Genomic DNA, 21,096 nt, shown 5'->3' with positions numbered 1-21,096 from the left:
CTCTAGCCTATAACTCAAATCGAAGGGAGAGGGGGTTAAAGGGGAATTTGTAATCTCGTTTCAAAAAAAAACAAACAGAATTTTTTCCCTGAATCAATTTATTGCTATCAACTCTCTCATGAATAAGTTTCTACAGTATTTACAAGTACATTGATCTCATGTAGGAGATGATCTTACCTGAACATACTAGAGCAAATATGCATAGATTGTATCTGCCAATTTAAATTTAAAATGAAATCAAGATTTATTCTGAATTTTTAAATCCAGAAGAGAACCTCAAGAAATAATTCACAGAGAGTGACGTGATGGCTTTCTAATATTAGATGAGACATCATCCATGAGTGAGAAAGAGGACACTGAAATGACATTCTACATGGTCATGATACTAAACAATGAATTAAAATACCTGAATTTTGACTTGGGTCTTGCCACCATCTAGGCAATATCAAACAAGTCATTCAAGGTATCTTCACATTTCTGAAAATGAAAACTGAATGAGATTTTATTTTCTTTTTGGCTATATAGCATTTTAAAATCTTTGAAATGTCAACAGTGGAAGCCAAGTTCTTTTGCATAATTGCCTGAAGAACTCAGTCGTTTTGAGGACAGGGGCTATGTGGAACTAGACAGTGATCTCTCTGCTTTGCTAACTAGGTCGAATTGTTTCTCAGTAGCATGCAACAGATCAACCGTGATGGGGATGTTCAGATGGGTCCAGATAAGAATGGCAGGCTCACTTTTTCATACCTATCCAGCCAGCCCTGGGCGTCTTGCCTGAGTCACTTGGGCAGACACTCACAAACTCATCTTTCCGGTTCCAGCTTCGGCTTCTTCACCCACCACATTCCCAAAGTCTGCAAATTGGCATGGCTGCTGTTAGTTCATTTCTGAAGAGTTGATATAAAAGTAGAGAAATCTTTCACTTGAATCTTTTTTGCTAATATCTAACACGTCTTTACTTAAAAGAACAAACAAATCTCCTTTCCTAGCTGCTCAATCATTAATTGGTCCAGGAATTGCTCAGATTGCCTTACAGTCAATTGCACTGGGACTTCAGTTCATGGCAATAACTAGGTTGTAACTCACCATTTCATTTATTGCAGATGATTTAATTACTAGGTATCAATCTCTCGGCAATTAGCTAGTGATTGCAAGCCAAATTGAAAATTTTATATCTATTTAATTGAACTAGACAAGAATGGACTAAAATATAGATTTGTTTGTTTTCTTTCACTCAATGTTCTCACTCATCATTAAAATTTAGAAAATGCTTTGTGATTTTTGACATTTTAAATAAAAGTATTTCTCACTACATTTATTCTTCAACAAAGGACAGTAATCATTGAAGCTACAGAATGTGACTACAGAAACTTGCAATGTTCTCTGCAGGCTCCAGATCTTGCTACATGTAAAAGAAAAATATAAACTGGGTTGTGGGGAGGTGCTCCTTACGGTCCTTATTACCCAGTGATGAAGAACAGGGATTTTATGGGCTGTATCATATGCCTGAAACTCTGGGTGGCATCAAAGCAAATTCTACACACCTAGAAGTTGAAGGATTGGTGATTACAAGTTGTGTGAGGGAGGAGCGGGAGGAGCCAAATGGTGTTGGGACATCCTAGGCAGTTCCAGTCTACTCTGTCCTGTGAACTAAGTTGTTCAATTCACTTGAGCATTTGGAGAAGAAATTGTAGCTGGGAAATATATAAAAGGGTTTTGAAATCTGTAGATCCCTCTTGTGACTTCAGATGTAGTTGTTTAAAATAAATGCAGATGTTGGACCATGTCAGAAATCTTGTCAAGAGTGTGGATTGTTTCACACAGAGTGGAGATGTGGCTTCTCATTCTGGTGGCGTATTTGTTCCAAAGAAATGTGAATTCAGGACATATGCCTACTAAAGCTGTGGACCCAGAAGCATTCATGAATGTTGTAAGTCGGGGTTTTTCATAATGTTTTGGGGAAGTGGAGTGACCTATGTGTTCATGTATCATCTGTGTGATATCTGCATTGTGTATCATATATTTATATCTGGTGGCGATTCATGCTAGCAGGGCCCAGTGGTAAAATAGGTAATCGGGCTGGACAGAAGGCTACACTGGGTGTCAGTAGACCTGGGGCTCCACCAATTCAGTAAACTTGGGTGAACAGTTTCCTTCCTTTGGGCTTCACATAATTTATCTTTTAACTCTTAGGTTCATCCTATGAGCAAGAAGTAACTGAGGTGTTTGGGGCCCACCTCAGACCCCTGGTTGCCCTGACCCATTTTGTCTGTGCTTTTATTCTTTTTCCACTTTCTCCCACAATGTAAGGTATCAGCCCTGACTTCTTGCTACCGGGCCACCTACTTCTGGTAGCATCTGGTACCATCCTAATCTACGCTTTTCACCCTGCTCTGGACTGCTAACTCTGTTGATGACAATAAGAGGGTCCTCTGAGTTCTGGAGAAGGCCTCCTGTGAATGAAAGGCATGAATAATGACACACCTCTTTACATCTCCCAGGGAATTTTTTTGTAGCTTACTTTCAAATTCCAACCCTTATCCCATAGCAGACATTGTGTTAAAAGTGACAAAGATATGATTTTATTTCGTCTTTACTGCCCTATGCAGTAGATAACATCATGCACATTTTTCAAATCAAGAAACTGAGATTAAAGAAGTTAAGCAAGTTAAACAAGGCCCCACACTGGTACATGGCAGAGCTACAATTTAAATTCAGGGCCCGCCTAACCTTTACAAAGCCTATAATTATAACCACGGTGCATGCAATAAACAATAAACCCTCCTAGGTGAGGAGGAGGAGGAGGGGCTACCTCCAGATGAGTGAGATGATTGTGTGCAATGTCCACAACAAGAACTCATCTAATTCTTCCCAGAAAGAAGAAACTTAACATATGTTTTTGTAGGTTTAAGACTCTTTTTTATAAAAACCTATTTTTGTGAGTTCTAAAATTGACAGGCAGTAGAAATATTCTGAGTCTGCTAACTATCAGGTTCCGTCTGACCATCCCAATGACTGACAGATGGTTTGTCTAAATAGTAAATATATTAGTGTAAACCCTTGGGGAGTCATTTTTGGGCCCTGAGACTGTCCTGTACAGAGTCCTCTGGTTTATATGTAAAGAGAATTTCTTTGACTACCAACAAAGACAATCTTCCTAGCTCTCCCCATACTACTGGATCTTCAAGAAGGATTTCTTAAGAATAAAACCCATTGAATTGTTCTCTGCCATTGAGCAGGAGGTTTATATAATTATTGGTGTAAATTCATCAATAGAATAAAAATAGTTGAATCTGAATTGATTTTGACTCTGTATCCTGATAAATATGGGTTGTAGTCTATACAACTGGCTTCATTCATGTATATTTTTAGCAAGTGTTTATTGAGCACCTACTAGACACCTGATATGGTGCTATGCACTGAAGTCACAGAGATCTCAGAATATCAAAAGCCTTGACTTCATGGAGCTCACAACCCAGCAGGAAAGACTATCAGTTACTAATTAGGAGAATAATGAATTCAAAGAATAAAACATAAAACAGAAGAAACTAATCAGGAAGCTTAAGAAAATTGCTAAAGTAGGGTTTCTCACCTGACATCTGAAGGATGAAGAGGACTTAGGTAAGAGGGTGGTGGCTGAGAGGTCAGCATGTGGGAGAGATGGAGCAGCTGGGAACATGCCATCTTCAAGGAGTTGAAGACAGGCTCTGGTGAGTTGGCTTTTAAACACTGAGATCCTTTGTTATTACAAAATAATATGTTTCATTATAGAAAATCTGAAAAAATGCAAAGGAGACCAATAATCACTAACAGACCCTGGACCCAAGACTACCCACTAACAACTGTGTCATATATGCTCTTGTTTTCTTTAAAAGCTACGGATTTTTCTGCTATCTCAAGCAAGGAGGAAGAGTGCCATGCAATTGACTGTTCTCTAACCTTTTTTCTACTTCATCTATGTCATGAGAATTTCCCAAAGAGTTTAAATATCCTTCTAAGCACATCATTCCAGCTTTTTGCATGAAGTTCCATTTGTCAGGGGAGGGTGTATATTTTTCTCAGGTTCTCGGGGGAGCAGACAGACTGTAAGGCCGAATTGATGTTCAGGTTGTTTTCTGAGGAGAACCCTTAGAGATGGGTGCAGTGGTGCACACCTGTAGTCCCAGCTACTTGGGAGGCTGGGGCAAGAGGAGCACTGGAGTACATGAGTTCAAGACCAGTCTCAGAAATAGAGTGAAACCCTGTCCTGTCTCAAACACACATACACACACACACACACACACACACACACACACCAGAGAGAGAGAGAGAGAGAGAGAGAGGGAGAGCGAGCGCCTTGGGATCAACAGCTGTGGAAAGGAGTAGCAGGAATGGGTAGAGTGTGCATTATGATTTGGACTCTGAAATAGCCTCAACAAACCCCCCTGGGGAGCTCAAGAACTAGAATCATCTGGACTGAGATGCCCAGTCTTTGTGCCCCAAACAAATCAGTCTTTGAATGTGGCAGGAAGGGAGGTGCCTTTGAAAAAAAGTGAGTCTCTACAGTTGAGGCCATCCCTTAAGAGGGTGACACCCAAGGCTCTCTGCTGACAACAGCACATAGGACAAGTGCTTCAAGGAAGGGAGATCTGGGAAGAGCTTCTCAGCATCCACCAGAATGTTTATTTAACCAATGTCCCAGTATAATTTTTTATTTCTATAAATAATGCTGGCATAAACATCCTTATCATTATGCTTTAATATATATCTCTGATTTTTTTTCCTTAAATTAAATTTTGAAGAATGGACAATGGGATTCGAAGTTAAATGTCAAATACAGTTCTAATTTGTGAATTTACAATTAAATTAAAAAGTTAAATATTTAGAGTTTAAAAATATGTACATATATTGATGAACTACCCTCAAAAATGGTTATGCAAACTGGCAAGTTGAGAAGCAGTATCCCATCCTTCAGACTATGCTGGGCCTGTATTTTTATGCCCACAAATTTACGTTCTAGGCTGGGGATTTGGCTCAAGCGGTAGCTTGCTCGCCTGGCATGCGCAGGGCGCTGGGTTCCATCCTCAACACCACATAAAAATTAAATAAATATATTGTGTCCACCTAAAACTAAAAAATAAATATTAAAAAAGGTATGTTCTACTACTATCATGCATCTGTTGACTATCTGTAAACAGTGTTCACTGAGGCTGGGATGCCCACGCCCACAATGCTTACTTCCTCAGTTCCCTTGAGTAACTTCTTTTCAATCCTCAAGGTCCAGCTGAAATCCTTCCTTCACAGGGCCTTGCCTGACTAGCCCTGCTCCTGACGCTCTCCCCGCTCACGATTCCTTTACTCTCTCCTTCACTCACATCTCTCAACCCTCATTGAAAAATAACCTCTAAATAAACACTTGTCACAGTTCTCTGTTCTGATGTTTTACATATTTATTTTATCTCCCTAAGTAGTCTCCAATAGTGATCCTTGAATGTTAGTTCCCAGACCAGCAAAATCAGCATTACCTGGGAACGTATGTCATTGAGGCCAGACACAATGGCCCACACCTGGACACCAGCTGCTTAAGATCCTGGAGGACTGAAAGTTCAAAGCCAGCTTCAGCAACTTAGTGAGGCCCTAGGTAACTTAAGGAGACACTATCTCAAAAAATAAAAAGGACTGGGGACGTGGGTGTTAAGAGCCCATAGGTTTAATTCCCAGTACCAAAAAAAGAAGAAAAAAGAAATGTCATTGGAATTACTGACTCTATTAGAAACTTTGAGAGTGGAGTCCAGCAATTTATGATTTAATGCTAAGTAATTAATGATTTAAGGTAAGTAATTCTGATGCATGCTGAAATTTTTAAAAGTGAAGTATGCAATGGTGCTACACACACACACACACACACACACACACACACACACACACATCCTACATTCCATAAGATATGGTTAAGTTTGAATTACAGTAGCAGCCAATATCAATTGAGGACATACTACTAATTAGTGTTATATGTTTATTATCTTTTTACAGCACTATTATGTAGTATGAACCAACAGTGAATAAAATGAAAACAATTTAATCAAATTTCCCAAGATCATATGGTCAATTTTTGTATTAATGTTAGAGTCAGGATTAAATATTGAACAGTAGGACCAAAGGACTTTCCTGTTAATGACCATGCTCTATTCTACGTCAGGCATTTGGCACTTGGCTTCTCTTCTCTTGCTCATTTTAAAGCATCCTTGAAAAAAATAGTTCTCTGCTTCTCTGGATGATGACAGTGAGCAAGAACAGTGAGGATGCTTAGGTGATCTCTGCAGCTTCCTATTTTACAAAGAGGTTTCTACACATAACCAATGCATGGAGTAGGGACTTTTAACCAGGAGCCCATAAATAGGCAACAAGGATCTGAAACCCCTGAAATTATATGCAAATACATTTTTGTGTGTCCATGTGTATATCATTAAAGCCTTGAATTCATAAGGGCTCTTTAAACTTGTTAAGAATCGCTGCTCTTGAGTATGTCATTTTAGAACTGGAAAGAACCTTAGGAAAGGCATGGCCCAGGGATTCTCATAAATTGTTCTGGAATAAGTCCCTGCTGGCTGTATTAGAATCACCTGATTTCTAACTTGAAGTAGAACCAAGAATCTGTATGCTTAGATGCCCTGAATGATTCTGACGCATATTCGGTTTTTGGAATCAGTGTTCTCATCCAGTGCTTCTCAAACAATAGAGTGCATTAGAATTCCTTTAAAAGATTGTTAAAACAAAAATGACTGGGTCCTATCTTAGAGTTCCCAATTCAGGATGTTTGGTTGGAATGTGATAATCTGCATTTCTAACAAGTACCCAAGTAATGCTGATGCTTTGGGCCCACACTTTGAGAACCATCACTTCAGTCCAGGTTCCATATTAGAAATAAAGAAAGTGAGGGAGAATGTAGCTCATGGTAGAGCACTCTCGCCTAGCTTGGCTGAGATCCTGGGGTCAACCCCCAGCATCATAAAAAGGTGAGCACTGGAGAAGGTTGGCCGTTTCTTGTTTTCTTGAGGTAACATGGTTTGGGAAAATCAAGGACTTTTTTTTAATCTGTCTTTCAGCATCTGAGAATCAACGTTTACTTTTGAATCCTTGCGAGTACAGCCATATAGAGCTGAATTCAGAAATAAATTGTGTTTTTTCCATAGAGCGAAATCATCCTCCATAAAGGCTATCCCTGTGAGGAGTATGAAGTTGCAACTGAAGATGGGTATATCCTCTCCATTAACAGAATTCCTCAAGGCCTACTATCACTTAAGAAGAAAGGTATGGTTGGCCCAGTGTCACCCCAACACAGCAGCTTCCTTGTACCTGCGACTTCCTCATGATTTCTGTTTGTAGACGTCAGGATTCTTAGTGCAGCCAGGTAACCATCAGTCAGGTCAAAGGATGATGTTAGTTTCCCCAGAATCTCCATCACCACCACCCTATCCCACTCAACACCCATCAGTTATTTCAAGTAAACATACAGTGTTTGCTTTTTAAAAAAAAAACACCGATAGACTGAGTTGGGGGTTAGTTCAGTGGTAGAGCATGTGCTTAGCATGTGTGAGCCCTAGGTTTGAGCCCCAGCACCAACAAACAAACAAAATCCAAAACAAAATAAACCACCTTCAATAAAAATCCATTTCTTCACCTCTTCTAGCACTTAACTCTTTTCCCAAAGTCCTCCTGTATAAATGTTCTAGAATATTCAATGATGATCCCTTGAACCTCACCAACCCATACCGGTGAAGAGTGGAAACTCTACCACGCTCACCACCTCACATTTATAAGCTGTATTCCCCCATGCAAAGAGCACTTTAAATATTTAAAATGTCTCCTCATTTTTCTTCCTTTGTTTGTTTTGTTGGTTCTTTTTAGTTATACATGACAGCAGAATCCATTTTGGTATATTATACAAGCATGGGAGATGTATAATTCTAATTAAGATCCCAATCTTATGGTAGTACACAATAGTGAGATTCACTGTGGTGTATTCATAAATGTATGTAGGAAAATTATGTCAGATTCATTCCACTGTCCTTTCTTTTCCTATCTCCCCTCCCTTCCCTTCATTCCCCTTTGTCTAATCCACTGAATTCCTGTTTTTCCCCTCCCCCACTTATTGTGAGTTAGCATCTACATATCAGAAAAAACATTTGACCCTTGTTTTTTCTTTTTTAGATTGGCTTATTTTACTTAGCATGATAGTCTTCAGATCCATCCATTACTGGCAAATGTCATAATTTCATTTTTCTTTATGGCTGAATAGTATTCCATTGTGTACATATGCCACAATTTCTTTATCCGCTCATCTATTGAAGGGCAAGTAGGTTGGCTCCATAGCTTAGCAATTCTGAGTTGAGATGCTGTGAACATTAATGTGTCTGCGTCACTGCTGTATGCTGATTTTAAATCCTTTGGATATACACCAAAGAGTGGGATATCTAGGTCAGATGGTGGTTCCTTTCCTAGTTTTTTGATTGCCTCAGTTTTCACTAAGGACATTTTAAGAACCAAGCTGTGTATACACATTTTTAATTCTTGATATATCTGTATAGTTTGTATCATTTCATTTTTTTTAATTTGTGAGATGCTCAACTAATAGTGGCTTTTAAAAAATTCATCTTCATTACTAATTAAAATATTCTCATCTCCCATTTTATTTGGCTCTCATTGTTTTAATACTCTAGCTCTTTATTTGCAGCAGTACCTACATTATCTGTCACATCTACAGATAGTATCATTTCTGTTTTTAAAAAATATATTTTTTAGTAGGGGATAGGAAAGGTAGCAGAATACAACAGTCACTAATATGCCATTATGTAAAAATGTGAGTGTGTAACCGATGTGATTCTGCAATTTGTATTTGGGGTAAAAATGGGAGTTCATAACCCACTTGAGTCAAATGTATGAAAGATGATATATCATGAGCTTTGTAATGTTTTGAACAACCAATTAAAAAAAAGAAAATGGTTTTGGGATCACCACCCAAAAAATAAAAAATATATTTTGAAGATTTTTTTTTTAGTTGTAGATGGACATGCACGATGCCTTTATTTTATTTATTTATTTTTATGTGGTGCTGAGGATCAAACCTAGTGCCTCACACATGCGAGGCAAGCATTCTACCGCTCACCTACAACCCCAGCCTAGATAATATCGTTTCTTATGTTCTTATTATATACCAGGTACAATAGTAAATGCTTTACTATCATTTAAGGTTCACCATAACCCTAAGAAACTGCCACTCACAGAGATTATGTCACTCCCAGAAAGTCTGTGCTAGCACTTGCTAGAATGTTGCACTCAGATCCAGATCTGTTTGCCAGTGTAGCCTTTGTTTTTAACTAGAATCAGAAAATACTGGGAAACACTGTTGGCCTTCAGAATAAATAAGCTTCAGGGTTCTTGTTTTGTTCCAATTTTTACTCATGTTATTTTTTGAAAATCAACTCCTTTTTTACACTAGAGACCCAGTTGTACTTTATGTATGTCCAACATGTTTCCACCTCAGTGCCTTTGAACTTAAGTTCTCACTTTGGACCATCAGATGTCTATGCAGCTTGCCCAGACCCTTCTTTCCTGATCTGCCTTCTCAAAACAGCAACCCCTTGCCATCTAGTCACAGCTCTCCCCTTACCTGGCTTACTTTTCCTTCCAGCATTTAATATTCCCTAATATGGCAGATAATTGCTTGTTAGTGTATCATCTGTCTCTCCCCTACCAGAGTGTAAACTCAGTGGGAACAGGGACTTCATCTATTTTGTTCCAAGGCAGTAAGACTATTGAGCACATTGTAGGTGCTAATAAATATATTTTAAAAGAATGAATGGATTATGTATAAAAGAAAAAAATGAGTTGCCTAGGAACATGGAGAGAACTTTTCACTCAGCCCCACAGATCCTGAGAGGTGAGCAAGGCATGCCACTTTAAAGCAATTAATTAGCAACTACTAAGCATGGGGTTCATCCTGCAGCCCCGTTCATGGATCAAGTTTGCTTTCTCATACCCTGACTCAGGGTATGAGTTGACTAATGCTGAACAGCTTGGGGTTCAAGGGAGCAGCCTTCTAGTCCAGTTGGAGGAACAATCCCCACCCCCCCCCCAGTGGCTGATATTGTTCCTGTAGATCCCGTTTGCCTCTCTGGGCTATTCTTAATTTATTATACATTTATTATATAGATATCATTCCTTACTATAACTTTATTTTGATGCTCAAATTTTCCTTCAAGCTGGCTTGAGGTTCCTTTTGACATGAAGGACCCTTACTCAATATATATGTATAGTATACTCTCTAAGGGGGCACTTCTAATATTTTCTGAGGAGCACAAACAACTCCAGTAATAATAAATAAATAAAAACAACAATGGAAACTGAATTTTATTCTTTTTTGGGAGTTTTTTTGGGGGAGGGGTAGCCAGGCATCATGCCATCTGTTCCTTGTGCTTGATCATATTCAATATTAAAAAGAAGCATTTTACTGATGATGAGGAAATTGAGACACAAAGGTGTTTAGCAATGGGCCAAGATAATCAAGCTATCAAGCAGCTGAATCAGGATTCTGTCTGTATCTGATCATAGCCTTTCATAATTTTTTGTTTTGTCTGACCTGAAAGCCCTTGCACACTAGGGAATAACAAGAAGAGCAGAGAGCACTTTACACATGTGGAATTTTCTCTTGACTGCAGGTTCCAGGCCAGTGGTGCTCCTGCAGCACGGCCTGCTTGGAGATGCCAGCAACTGGATTTCCAACCTGCCCAACAACAGCCTGGGCTTCATTCTGGCCGATGCTGGTTTTGATGTGTGGATGGGGAACAGCAGGGGAAACACCTGGTCTCGGAAACACAAGACCCTCTCTATAGAGCAAGATGAGTTCTGGGCTTTCAGGTATATGGAGGAAGGTAGATATGGATGTCTTCAGGAGCACTAGGTAAAAAAATTATAGCTTCTAGTTTCTGGATAATTCATTTTGGTTGTGTCATCAATATCCTAATATGATAATCCTGAATTTTCTTAATTCACTAGTAATTCTTTGGGGGAGATGGAGAATATTGGGTCCCCACATAGAAGGTTGGGTCTGGCTAATGGAGTGAAAATGCTCATTGGTGTCAGGTGATTGAGGCTGGAATGAGAGACGTGTAGACCCATTTCCTTGTAGGTGGGTATCCTGAGACTGGCTTCCATAAATGATAACAAGGAGAGTGCCCTCAAAAGGAGAAGAGACCAGGTGGCATATAAAGGAGTGGGGGGACTGTTATACCTTGGGGGCCATTGATTTGATTAACATCTCTCATGGCCTAAATAGTTACTATTTTTACCCAAATTATATATTGATATTCAACCTTCTCTTTATACATTTCATCAAAGAGTTCCTGCCATGTCTTTAATATGTTTCCTATAAAGGAATCTGTATGACCTGCTGCTGATCTGCTAACTGTGTAAGAGGACCCCTCCATTAGGAGGTGGATCGTGTGCTCAAATAAATATTCACTGATGATCATTGTTCTATGATAACATCTGGAGAAAGCAGAGAGGTTCACTGACAGCCTGTAACCCCAGTGACATCCATGGATGGCAAGTTTGAAGCAAGTCCATCTGAGTGGCATAGTGATGAGCTATCAGGGCTGACCAGTCAAGAGCTTATTTGCAAATCCTGGGAGGGGGCAGTGATTCTGTCTGTATCTGATCATAATTTTTCATATAACTTTGTCTTTTCCCCTGTAGTTACGATGAGATGGCTAGGTTTGACCTTCCTGCAGTGATAAACTTTATTTTGCAGAAAACGGGCCAGAAAAAGATCTATTATGTCGGCTATTCACAGGGCACCACCATGGGTAGGTTCAAAGTCCATCAGGTTTGTATGCTCAGAAGAGACATGAGCCTTTGGCACAAGCTGTGCCTGGAATCACTCCCTCATACTTCTTTCTGATTGGATGGTTTTCTCTTTAAAACTGAGCTGAAAGGAACAGGAATTGAATTGAGGGAGGGATGCAGTATGGTAGAAAGAGCAAGGGCTTTGAAATCAGAGAGATGTGGATTAAAATATTGTCTTTGCCAACCCATACCTAAATATCCTTCAGCAGATTCTCTAACTCCTCTGGCCCCAGTTTCCTCATCTACAAAATGGGGATAATAACTCCCTCTTAGCAGTGTTAGAACTGTTGGACTACTCGATATGATGATGTATGTAAAATCAGTGTCTACTCTCCTTTTGCTCTGGATGATTTTGTGAAAGACTTAATAGGTGGCCCATAGGATTCAGAACACTTACCTGGGGAGATGGAGATTGTGGTCATCTTAGCTCCTTATCATATCAAAGTCAATAAGTGAAGTGTGATAGGCTTATATTAGGAGGCAGAAATATTTCAGGAGGCATGGCATGTGACGTGAGGAGGTGGCTTTCCAGAGAGAGATCTCTTTCCCCTCATCCTGAGGCCAAACCCTAAGATATAGGCCAGGGTACACTTTTCTAAGGAGAAAAGTGAGCAGTCACTTACTGTAAGTAATACTCATTCTTTAACCAGGACAGCTGGGTCCAGCCACCAGGATAAGGTTTATACTCATTATTATGGAAATATATAGTTTTGTAAACAATTTAATTTTGGGCCTCCTTTGGTATCTGTATTTTAATATCATCTTTATATCATGCAAGCCTTCATAATAATAATAATAGCCTTTTTCCAGGCACAGTGGTGCATGCCTGTAATCCCAGTGGCTCAGAAGGCTAAGGCAGGAGGATTGCAAGTTCAAAGCCAGCCTCAGCAAAATTGAGGCATTAAGCAACTCAGTGAGACCCTGTCTCTAAATAAAATACAAAATGGGGCTGGGGATGTGGCTCAGTGGCCAAGTGCCCCTGGGTTCAATACATGATACCCCCTAAAATAAATAAATAATTGCCTTTTGTGAACACTTAATAACTGCCACCCCTTACATATGCATCATTTTGCTTTGTCTCTGCACAACAATATGTGAGAAAGATTTGTATCCCTATTTTATAGATAAATAATTTGTGGCTCACTGAAAGAGCTTAAACAAGTGCTTATACAGTAGGCTCTAAGCCAGGGCCTGTACCCATGTACTCAAAACTCATGCTAAATAATCACTGTGCAGTGAGGTCCATAAGGTGAGTAGGAATTATATACACATTGCTAACTCCTATAAGAGTCTTTACTGCCACCTCCAGAGACAATCTTAATGTCAAATTATTCCAAAAAACAAAAATAGATGACCTCTAGGATGATAGGTTCGTCATCATACTGAAAGCCTTATGAATGCAGGCCAGTAGTGGGGATGCTTCAACCAGCCTTTAGTTAACTCGAAGGTTGCTTATTGTTCCCTTGATGTGACAATGTACCATGCCATCAGTCTGAAACCATGTTTCTGAGACCTCAGTGGTCTATTCTGTCACTTTGTCTGTGGATGCTGACTTGCCAGGTGATTTGCTTCTGCAATCTTTCACAATGACTATTAAACATCATCAGCAAGCCACGAGTTCACCTTTGGCTCTTTATCTTCAAGCAATAGTGGCCTCTTTACCTTTCTCTGAAATTACTCAGGTTTGTGCTCTGTCCTCAAGCAAGTAAGGAAAATAAAGTAGTTTACATACTCGCTTTGAGAAGTTTCAAGGAAAAAGGAACCACAATTAAAAGGGGGAAATCCAATATATATGTAAGGCAAACATTTTCTAAGAAAGCCCCTTCTGTATCAAATTATTTGGATCTCTGCTATAAGTTGATTGGCCCTGACAAATATATCCTAAGAAAGGAGGCTGAGACTCATGACAAACCTGGTTGGCAAAGACTAAAAAACATATGGCCCACATCCTCTGGTCACTGACTTTTATTAAACAGAGAGCACATGTAGTTTACCACACAGGATGAACCTGACTCCAAAGGAGAGTAAGCATTGCAGAATAATTCACTATTTATTCATTATTTTTATTTGATTCTCTCTTGTTTGTGTAAATCATAATGCTGCTGTCAGAATCCATTGAGGATGATGTGATTCACCAGGCTTCACACTACCAGCGTTCAATTTCACATGAAGGCAAGGTGCTGATGACAAGGCTAGGTGCTATTTTGAGAGGAAAGAAGGGGTAAAAAAGCATAAGGTTTTTCAAGTGGTAAACCATGGAGCTGTTAATATGGAGAACTTGAACATGCTTTGCATACAGAGAGGTAGTGCTGGGAGGGGTTATCTAGAGTTCTCAGATGTTGACATTGCTCAGGCTTAAGGTGGGGTGTAGTTTGTGTATTTCCACCCATTCCTGCTGATGGTATCACTGAGAGAGCAGAAGGTAAAAACATGTCACTTCTGTGCCTGCCTTTCTTTGCATGTGGCTGCCAAACCTAATCAGATGGGGGGAAAAGGTAGAGAAAGAGCCTCTTCCTCATGCTCATCCACCTTCTAGGAACTAGCCTGAAGGCATGTGATTCTAGTTTTTCTCTGCCCAGCATTCTTTGCTGATTCCTCAAACTGCAAATACCACCCTAGGCAGAGCTTATGCAGGCTTTTTAAAAACAGACACATGGTATTTAAAATATAATGACAACATCCTGGCTTTAGGTAATTTCTCTTTTTCCCATGGGCAGATCTTTAAAGATCTTCCCTAAATTTTGAGGAATTTGTCTCTATTCTACAGATATAGAAACTGAGTCACAGACTGATTTAACCAAGATCTTATGCCAAGTTTAAGGCATAAATAAGAAATGGAATCTAGTTCATTAGACAATTAACTGTCTATCATACTATGCTACAGTTTGGGTTCCTGAAAAGTTAGGGATCAAGGAAAACCAACCCAAACCCCGTGACCCCTATGCTCATTGTTACAGAACATACCTCTTACAGAGCAAGGTAATTTCTTAAATTCTGTTTCTTTCACTATAAAGTTGATTTTTATTTTTTAAAAAATAAGCTCAATTCTGGGAATTAGATGAGGTAAGAACCATGAATTTTCCCAGTAAAGTGTTCAGCATGTAATTACCCCAACATGTATATTTTTTCTCAAAGTCAAAATTTTTGTGTATTCAATAATTCAATGGAGAACTTACTGATTGAAAGCAAATATCATAGAAACACAGAGGAGTCTTTGCTGTTGCCCCTGCCAGAAGTTTATAATTTTATAGAATGATAATTAAGACACAATCACACTTAATTATTAAAATATTTTAACAAATATACTTTTTACAGGTTCTAGGACATTTTGTGTCCATGATGACAAGTATTTCTCTCTTACAGGCTTTATTGCATTTTCCACGATGCCAGAGCTGGCTCAGAAAATCAAAATGTATTTTGCTTTAGCACCCATAGCCACTGTTAAATATGCAAAGAGCCCTGGGACCAAATTTTTGTTGCTGCCAGATATGATGATCAGGGTAGGTGACACCTTAGATAATCCCTTGTGTATGAAGAAGAGTCTTTCAGCCAAATTTTCTAAAATATAAACTTTTAAGTTATAGCCAATGTTTTTTTACTGCCCATACTTTAATGATTCCTATTTTACTTCATATTTTCACAGGGATTGTTTGGCAAAAAAGAATTTCTGTACCAGACCAGATTTTTCAGACAGTTTGTTATTTACCTTTGTGGCCAGATGATCCTTGATCAAATCTGTAGCAATATCATACTACTTCTAGGAGGATTTAACACGAACAATATGAACATGGTAAGTAGGAGCCTAGTCTCCAAGCCTAGTCTTCCAAGTCTCCTAAGCAAAGCGGGGCATAACTAGTGTCGCTCCGGGGATGTAAACTACTGCCAGTGAAGACAGTAAAGAGAAAAGATGTGCACCCAGTTATTTTAAGTTTTAAAATTATTAGGAAATTCTACAAAGCTTCAGCAGGGGCTGAAGCAAGGTTGACCTTAGATTCCAGATGGAAGATTAGAATCTGGAAGTCAATAGAGGAAATGGCCATGCGTCATCCACCTCTTCTTTCCACTGGGGTCTTTTTGGTTTAAGTTCTGTGATGGGACATCTGAGAGTTTCAACTTGGCTCAGGCATAGCTATCAATTGGAGAGTGTCACAGGATGGGTTTCCTGCGGCAAATTGAGTTGGAGATTATTGTGTGGAATGATTTTGAGATCTGCTCTTGAGATAACACCCAGAGAAGGAAGGACACAAGATTTGGTGGGTGAAAATGTGAAGCATTGATGCAGTCTCAGGAAAAAACCTCAGTGGATTCTACAGGGATTCATGAAGATGGGGTGACCCTTCAGCCCTGTCCCAAGTTGGGAGGAAAGGGCTGGTCTTTATATTCCAAATCTCATTTAATGCAGACCACACTTGTAATGAGGGAGGCATTGGGCAGGCACTTCTCAGAAGCCAGGGTGATCCCAATCAGGACAGTTATTGGAGGAATGCCAGCAGCTGGAGGAACAGATCTTTAATTCCTGAACTTTATTGTTTTTCAGTTGATAATTTCACTTATAGCTACCATTTGATAGATATTCATTATGTGTCAGCTGCTACTCCCAATAACAAACCTATGCAATAAATATTATCAGTATCCTCACTTTACAGATTAGTATACTGAAATGTAGTGAGTTAAATTACTTGCCCAAATTTAAAAATTAAGCAGCAGAGTTAGACCCAATTCCAGAGTCCTCATTCTAAATATCTCTAGTATTATTTTTTAAGTGAATAAGTCAGTTCTAATGAGAAGCTATTCTCAGATGAAAAATGTAGGTGCCTGAGAATACATTTAGTGATATTTTATTGATGTGCATATGTACATTACTGTCTCATAGGTAATTACTAATAATTTGATGGTGTCTCTATATAGAGATTTGGTCTTGACAAGGTACATATCTTGTCAGTTTTTCCATGTCTCACAAACCACTCATGCTCTTTTACAGAGTCGAGCAAATGTGTATGTCGCCCACACTCCTGCTGGGACATCTGTGCAAAATATTTTACACTGGAGCCAGGTGAGAATGTTAAATTTGTAATCTTTCTAAGAGCTCTTGCACATTTTGTCTGGAATAGTCCAAGGATGCCCTTTTGACAGTTCTGGGGTTTGTGTTTATTCCATGATGATATGCAATCTGGTCACTGATGTTTCTATAGTGGACTTGATATAGATCAGGAAAATGAGAGGAAAGGACAGGAATGGTTTAAGGACATCTGCAGAAGATCTTAAAAATAAAATGGCCTATGTGAGAAACTTCTCTGTCTCTATCCACTTCAAAGACAGGCCTGGAAGAAATTATGTTTCCACATTCCCCTTGTGGCTTCTCCAACAGCAGAGTCAAGTAGAAACAAAGATACTCAGGTGGGCCTAGGGGCCCAGAGAGATTTTCACAGAAGTCCACTGCACTGTAGACTTCACCTATCATCTCAGAAGAAAAAGCTCTTTGTGTGTATGTCTGTGAGGTGTGTGTGTGTGTAGAAAAATATTGCATGATCAAAATCAAAGAAAAATTCTAAATTGAATTAAGCTTTAGTCACTATCTCCCAGAATCACCACATTGCACAATTCCAGGGGTGGGCACTTTCCCATTGTAACCTCTAGAATTGTGTCAAATACCTACCCACGTGGATTACACTGAGGGTGCACTTCCTGGAGTTGCTAATGTGGTGGTCAGGTGTTTCTGCAGTCCATCTCTTTCCCTGAGAGAGTCCGGTTCTTGCCTTTGCACTTTCTTAAAGATTATCCCAGAATGGAAGAGCAACTCAAAGGGTCTTGTTCTCTATTTCTCTCACAGTTTCAGATGTTACAGTAGCATATTTCCACTACCCCATCACCACATTTGAATATCTGGTAAATTTTTCTCTCCTAGGCAGTGAATTCTGGGGAACTCCGAGCATTTGACTGGGGGAGCGAGACCAAAAATCTGGAGAAAGGCAATCAGGTAAGAAAGACAAAGAGCATCTGCTGTACACATATCCTTTGGAAATGTGTGAGAAAGAAATTACAATGATAGGCAAGTTCAGGGGTGGGAATAAAATACAAGAGTTCAAGAAGGAAATGAGAGTTCATGTTTGACTCCATTTGAAAATGGAAAAAAAATCACAGCTTAGCCAAGAGACCTCTTGGCTTCTAGAATGTAATAGAAAGAATTTTTGCTAAGGCTTCCTTGTGAGCAAGACACAGGGCCTCTCTGGAACAAGATGAGGGAGATTTAGTTTAGGTATGAGTATTGTCTAGGAGGGAGAGTAGAACAATCCTTTTCTGATCAAAACAAGCAGACTGATGGGGATGGGAATATGAGGTTGTTGCATGACACAATAAAAAGAATGGCAAGTGAGGATTCCTGTATTAGTCTTGCCTCTGCTGTATAAGCTTGTGTGATAGTGGGTAAGCTGCTTTGATTCATCAGGACTCACTTAGCTTTAAAATAAAAAATAACTAAGATGGGTGTGGTGGTGCACACCTGTAATCCCAGTAGCTTGGAGGCTGAGTCAAGAGGATGGCAAATTCAAAGCCAACCTCAGTAACTTAGTGAGGCCCTAAGCAACTTAGTGAGACCCTGTCTCTAAATAAAATATAAAAAGAGCTGGGAATGTGGCTCAGTGGTTAAGCAACCCTGGGTTCAATCCCTGGCACCAAATATATATTTTTTAAATTATTGGATTAAGAAATTCTTAAGAATTATTCCTGATTACACTTTTAAGGAATTTGTAACTTGTAAGTTACAAATATGAAAAAGAATATTAGTAACCTAGCAAATATGTAGCCAGTGCTATGGAATAAATAAAAAATAGGAGTGTGAGGATCAGAATTGGATAAGGAGGCTATTTTGGTCATTAAACTTTCACTGAGGATTATTGGTTAGCATAGATGTGAAGGTAAATAAATATTGATCATACAAACAAAATACGGGAGAAGAGTGGAAACAGCCTCATCTTACTCTGAGAAACTCACATCCTACTTAACATCCATTCTATACATCCATCTAGACAGAAAATGCTAGGAAACTGAACAGATTATGGAGTTATCCCTGGATAGCAAACTCTCAATCAGCTATCAACTACTTCTTTTTAGATCCTTCTTTACTTGTTACCTTAAAAAATATATATGTCTTTAGAAAAAGAGTTACTGTTCTGAGATATTTTTAATTTATCAACATTTGTGGACTGAGTCCTAGAGAAATGATTCATGCAGAGTAGACACCAGAAAATAGTAATAGAAGGAAAAGGAAATAAAACACATAGAATGGGTTCATAGAATCAGGGCAACACGGACCTGGACAGGACATTTAGTTCAATCTCTTTCCATGTAGGATGAAAAAAAAAATATGACTGACTCCATAGAATATTCCAACCTTTTATATCTAAATTTGTCTATGACTCTAAATTCTTAAGGGTGTCTAAGTTTGGAGCTGGGATACCATGGTGAATTTTGTGATAAGAAATGAGCCAATTCTATGGAAAATTCTGGATGCCAATTAATCTCAAGGACTCAGACTGCCAAGCATATTTATTAGCCCAGCTTGAAATTCCCAAGAAATAGGAAGATTATAACCCTTCTTTGGATAATTTGAGCAGAACAGGGAATTGGGGTTAGAACAGGCATTTAACTTGACCTTATTAAATTACCTGAGTGCCAGAGGCCAATTTGTGATTTCCCTAAGTGTTTGGAGTTGCAGTCAAGCTGGGCATGTGCCAAGGGATGCTTGTGATCATTTAGTTTCTGTGAGGATCCAGAGGCCTTCCCAGCAGGATTTCTTGCCTTTCTATGTAGAATATTTCTAATTCTTGCCTGCTGAAGCATCTGTGAAATTATCTTTAAACACTAATAGTGACATTATTTTAAAATGTAATATATTTACTAGGAAATAATTAAACGTTATTCAATGTCTAATCCATAAGGTGTAGGGGATGGTGATGTTGCTCAGTGATAGAATGTGTGCAGGGCATACACCAGGTCCTGAGAAAAAAATATGACTGACTCCATAGAATATTCCAACCTTTTATATCTAAATTAGTCCATGACTCCAAATTCTTAAGGAACCACTCTCAGCACCACAATCACCCACAAACTGAAGGTAATGTTTTCTCACTTGATCTTGTAATTATCCCCATTTCATAGATGAAGAAACAGGTTTAATGATATTAGGTAATTTCACCTTAAAGTAAGGAGCTGGAACAAAATTTTCATTTGTTTGTTTGTTTGTTTGTTTATGTACTGGAGGGTGAACCCAGGCCCTTGTGCCTGCTAGGCAAGTGCTCTACCACTGAACTACCTCCCCAGCCAGAAGCTCTTAACTGGAATTCCAATGGCTCTAAAGCCCATGCATCTTTCACCACAATACATGCCATGTTTATTGTATTTATTTGAAATATAAATTATGAGCTTGGAAGTTCAAATATTTCAAGTTAAAACTATTTCAAGTTAAAACTATTCTTTCTCTCTAGCCAACACCTGTGAAATATAAAGTTCGAGATATGACAGTCCCGACAGCGATGTGGACGGGAGGTCAGGACTGGCTTTCAAATCCAGAAGATGTGAAGACACTGCTCTCTGAAGTGACCAACCTCATCTACCACAAGAACATTCCTGAATGGGCTCATGTGGATTTCATTTGGGGGTTGGATGCTCCTCACCGTATGTACAATGAGATCATACATCTGATGAAGCAGGAGGAGACCAACCTTTCCCAGGGAACTTGCAAGGTCACACTGTAAAGCCTCTGATACTGACAAGTTTGGGGGACAATCTTATGGGGTTAGGGCCAAGAGTAGAGAATTTTAAGGGGAATTTCCAGAAAAAGTAGAAGAGAGGGCAGAGATACAGTGTACATTCTTTAATATTTTTGCATTTGGCACTAAAACCATTATTTAATTTTTTTTTCCGATTAGTTAAACTAAACTAACTTGGTAAATTCAGGTTTTCTGTGCTATTAGATTTTCTATCATCTTGAAGAGTAGGTTCTTCCTGACAACCAAAAAGTATCTCTATATTCCCTACATCATTCAGGGAAACCTCCTTATAACATTTATTTTTTTCTGTAAGTCATATTTTTGAAGCAGTCAAGTAAAATGACAAATTGGGACAGACATTGAGGTCACAAATTTCTGAATTATTGTTAACTTTGACAAAATAAAATGACATTTGCACATTGTTACTATAGACAGGGTACTACCT

General features: G+C 39.0%; 1 protein-coding gene across 1 annotated transcript; it reads left to right on the top strand.

The window, feature by feature from the left end:
* Positions 1 to 1,783: 1,783 nt before the first annotated feature.
* Positions 1,784 to 20,636, top strand: Lipm (lipase family member M). The gene is made up of 9 exons (XM_027949247.2): positions 1,784 to 1,930; positions 7,173 to 7,290; positions 10,698 to 10,896; positions 11,734 to 11,843; positions 15,247 to 15,383; positions 15,527 to 15,673; positions 16,865 to 16,936; positions 17,789 to 17,860; positions 20,367 to 20,636. The coding sequence occupies exons 1-9, from the start codon at positions 1,784 to 1,786 to the stop codon at positions 20,634 to 20,636; spliced, it is 1,272 nt and encodes a 423-aa protein (XP_027805048.1).
* Positions 20,637 to 21,096: the final 460 nt, after the last annotated feature.

This window comes from Marmota flaviventris, chromosome 4 (genome assembly GCF_047511675.1).
Source record: "Marmota flaviventris isolate mMarFla1 chromosome 4, mMarFla1.hap1, whole genome shotgun sequence".
Classification (NCBI taxonomy): Eukaryota; Metazoa; Chordata; class Mammalia; order Rodentia; family Sciuridae; genus Marmota; species Marmota flaviventris.
The sequence above is the reverse complement of the archived record's forward strand: the minus strand, read 5'-3'. Positions and strand labels throughout refer to the sequence as shown.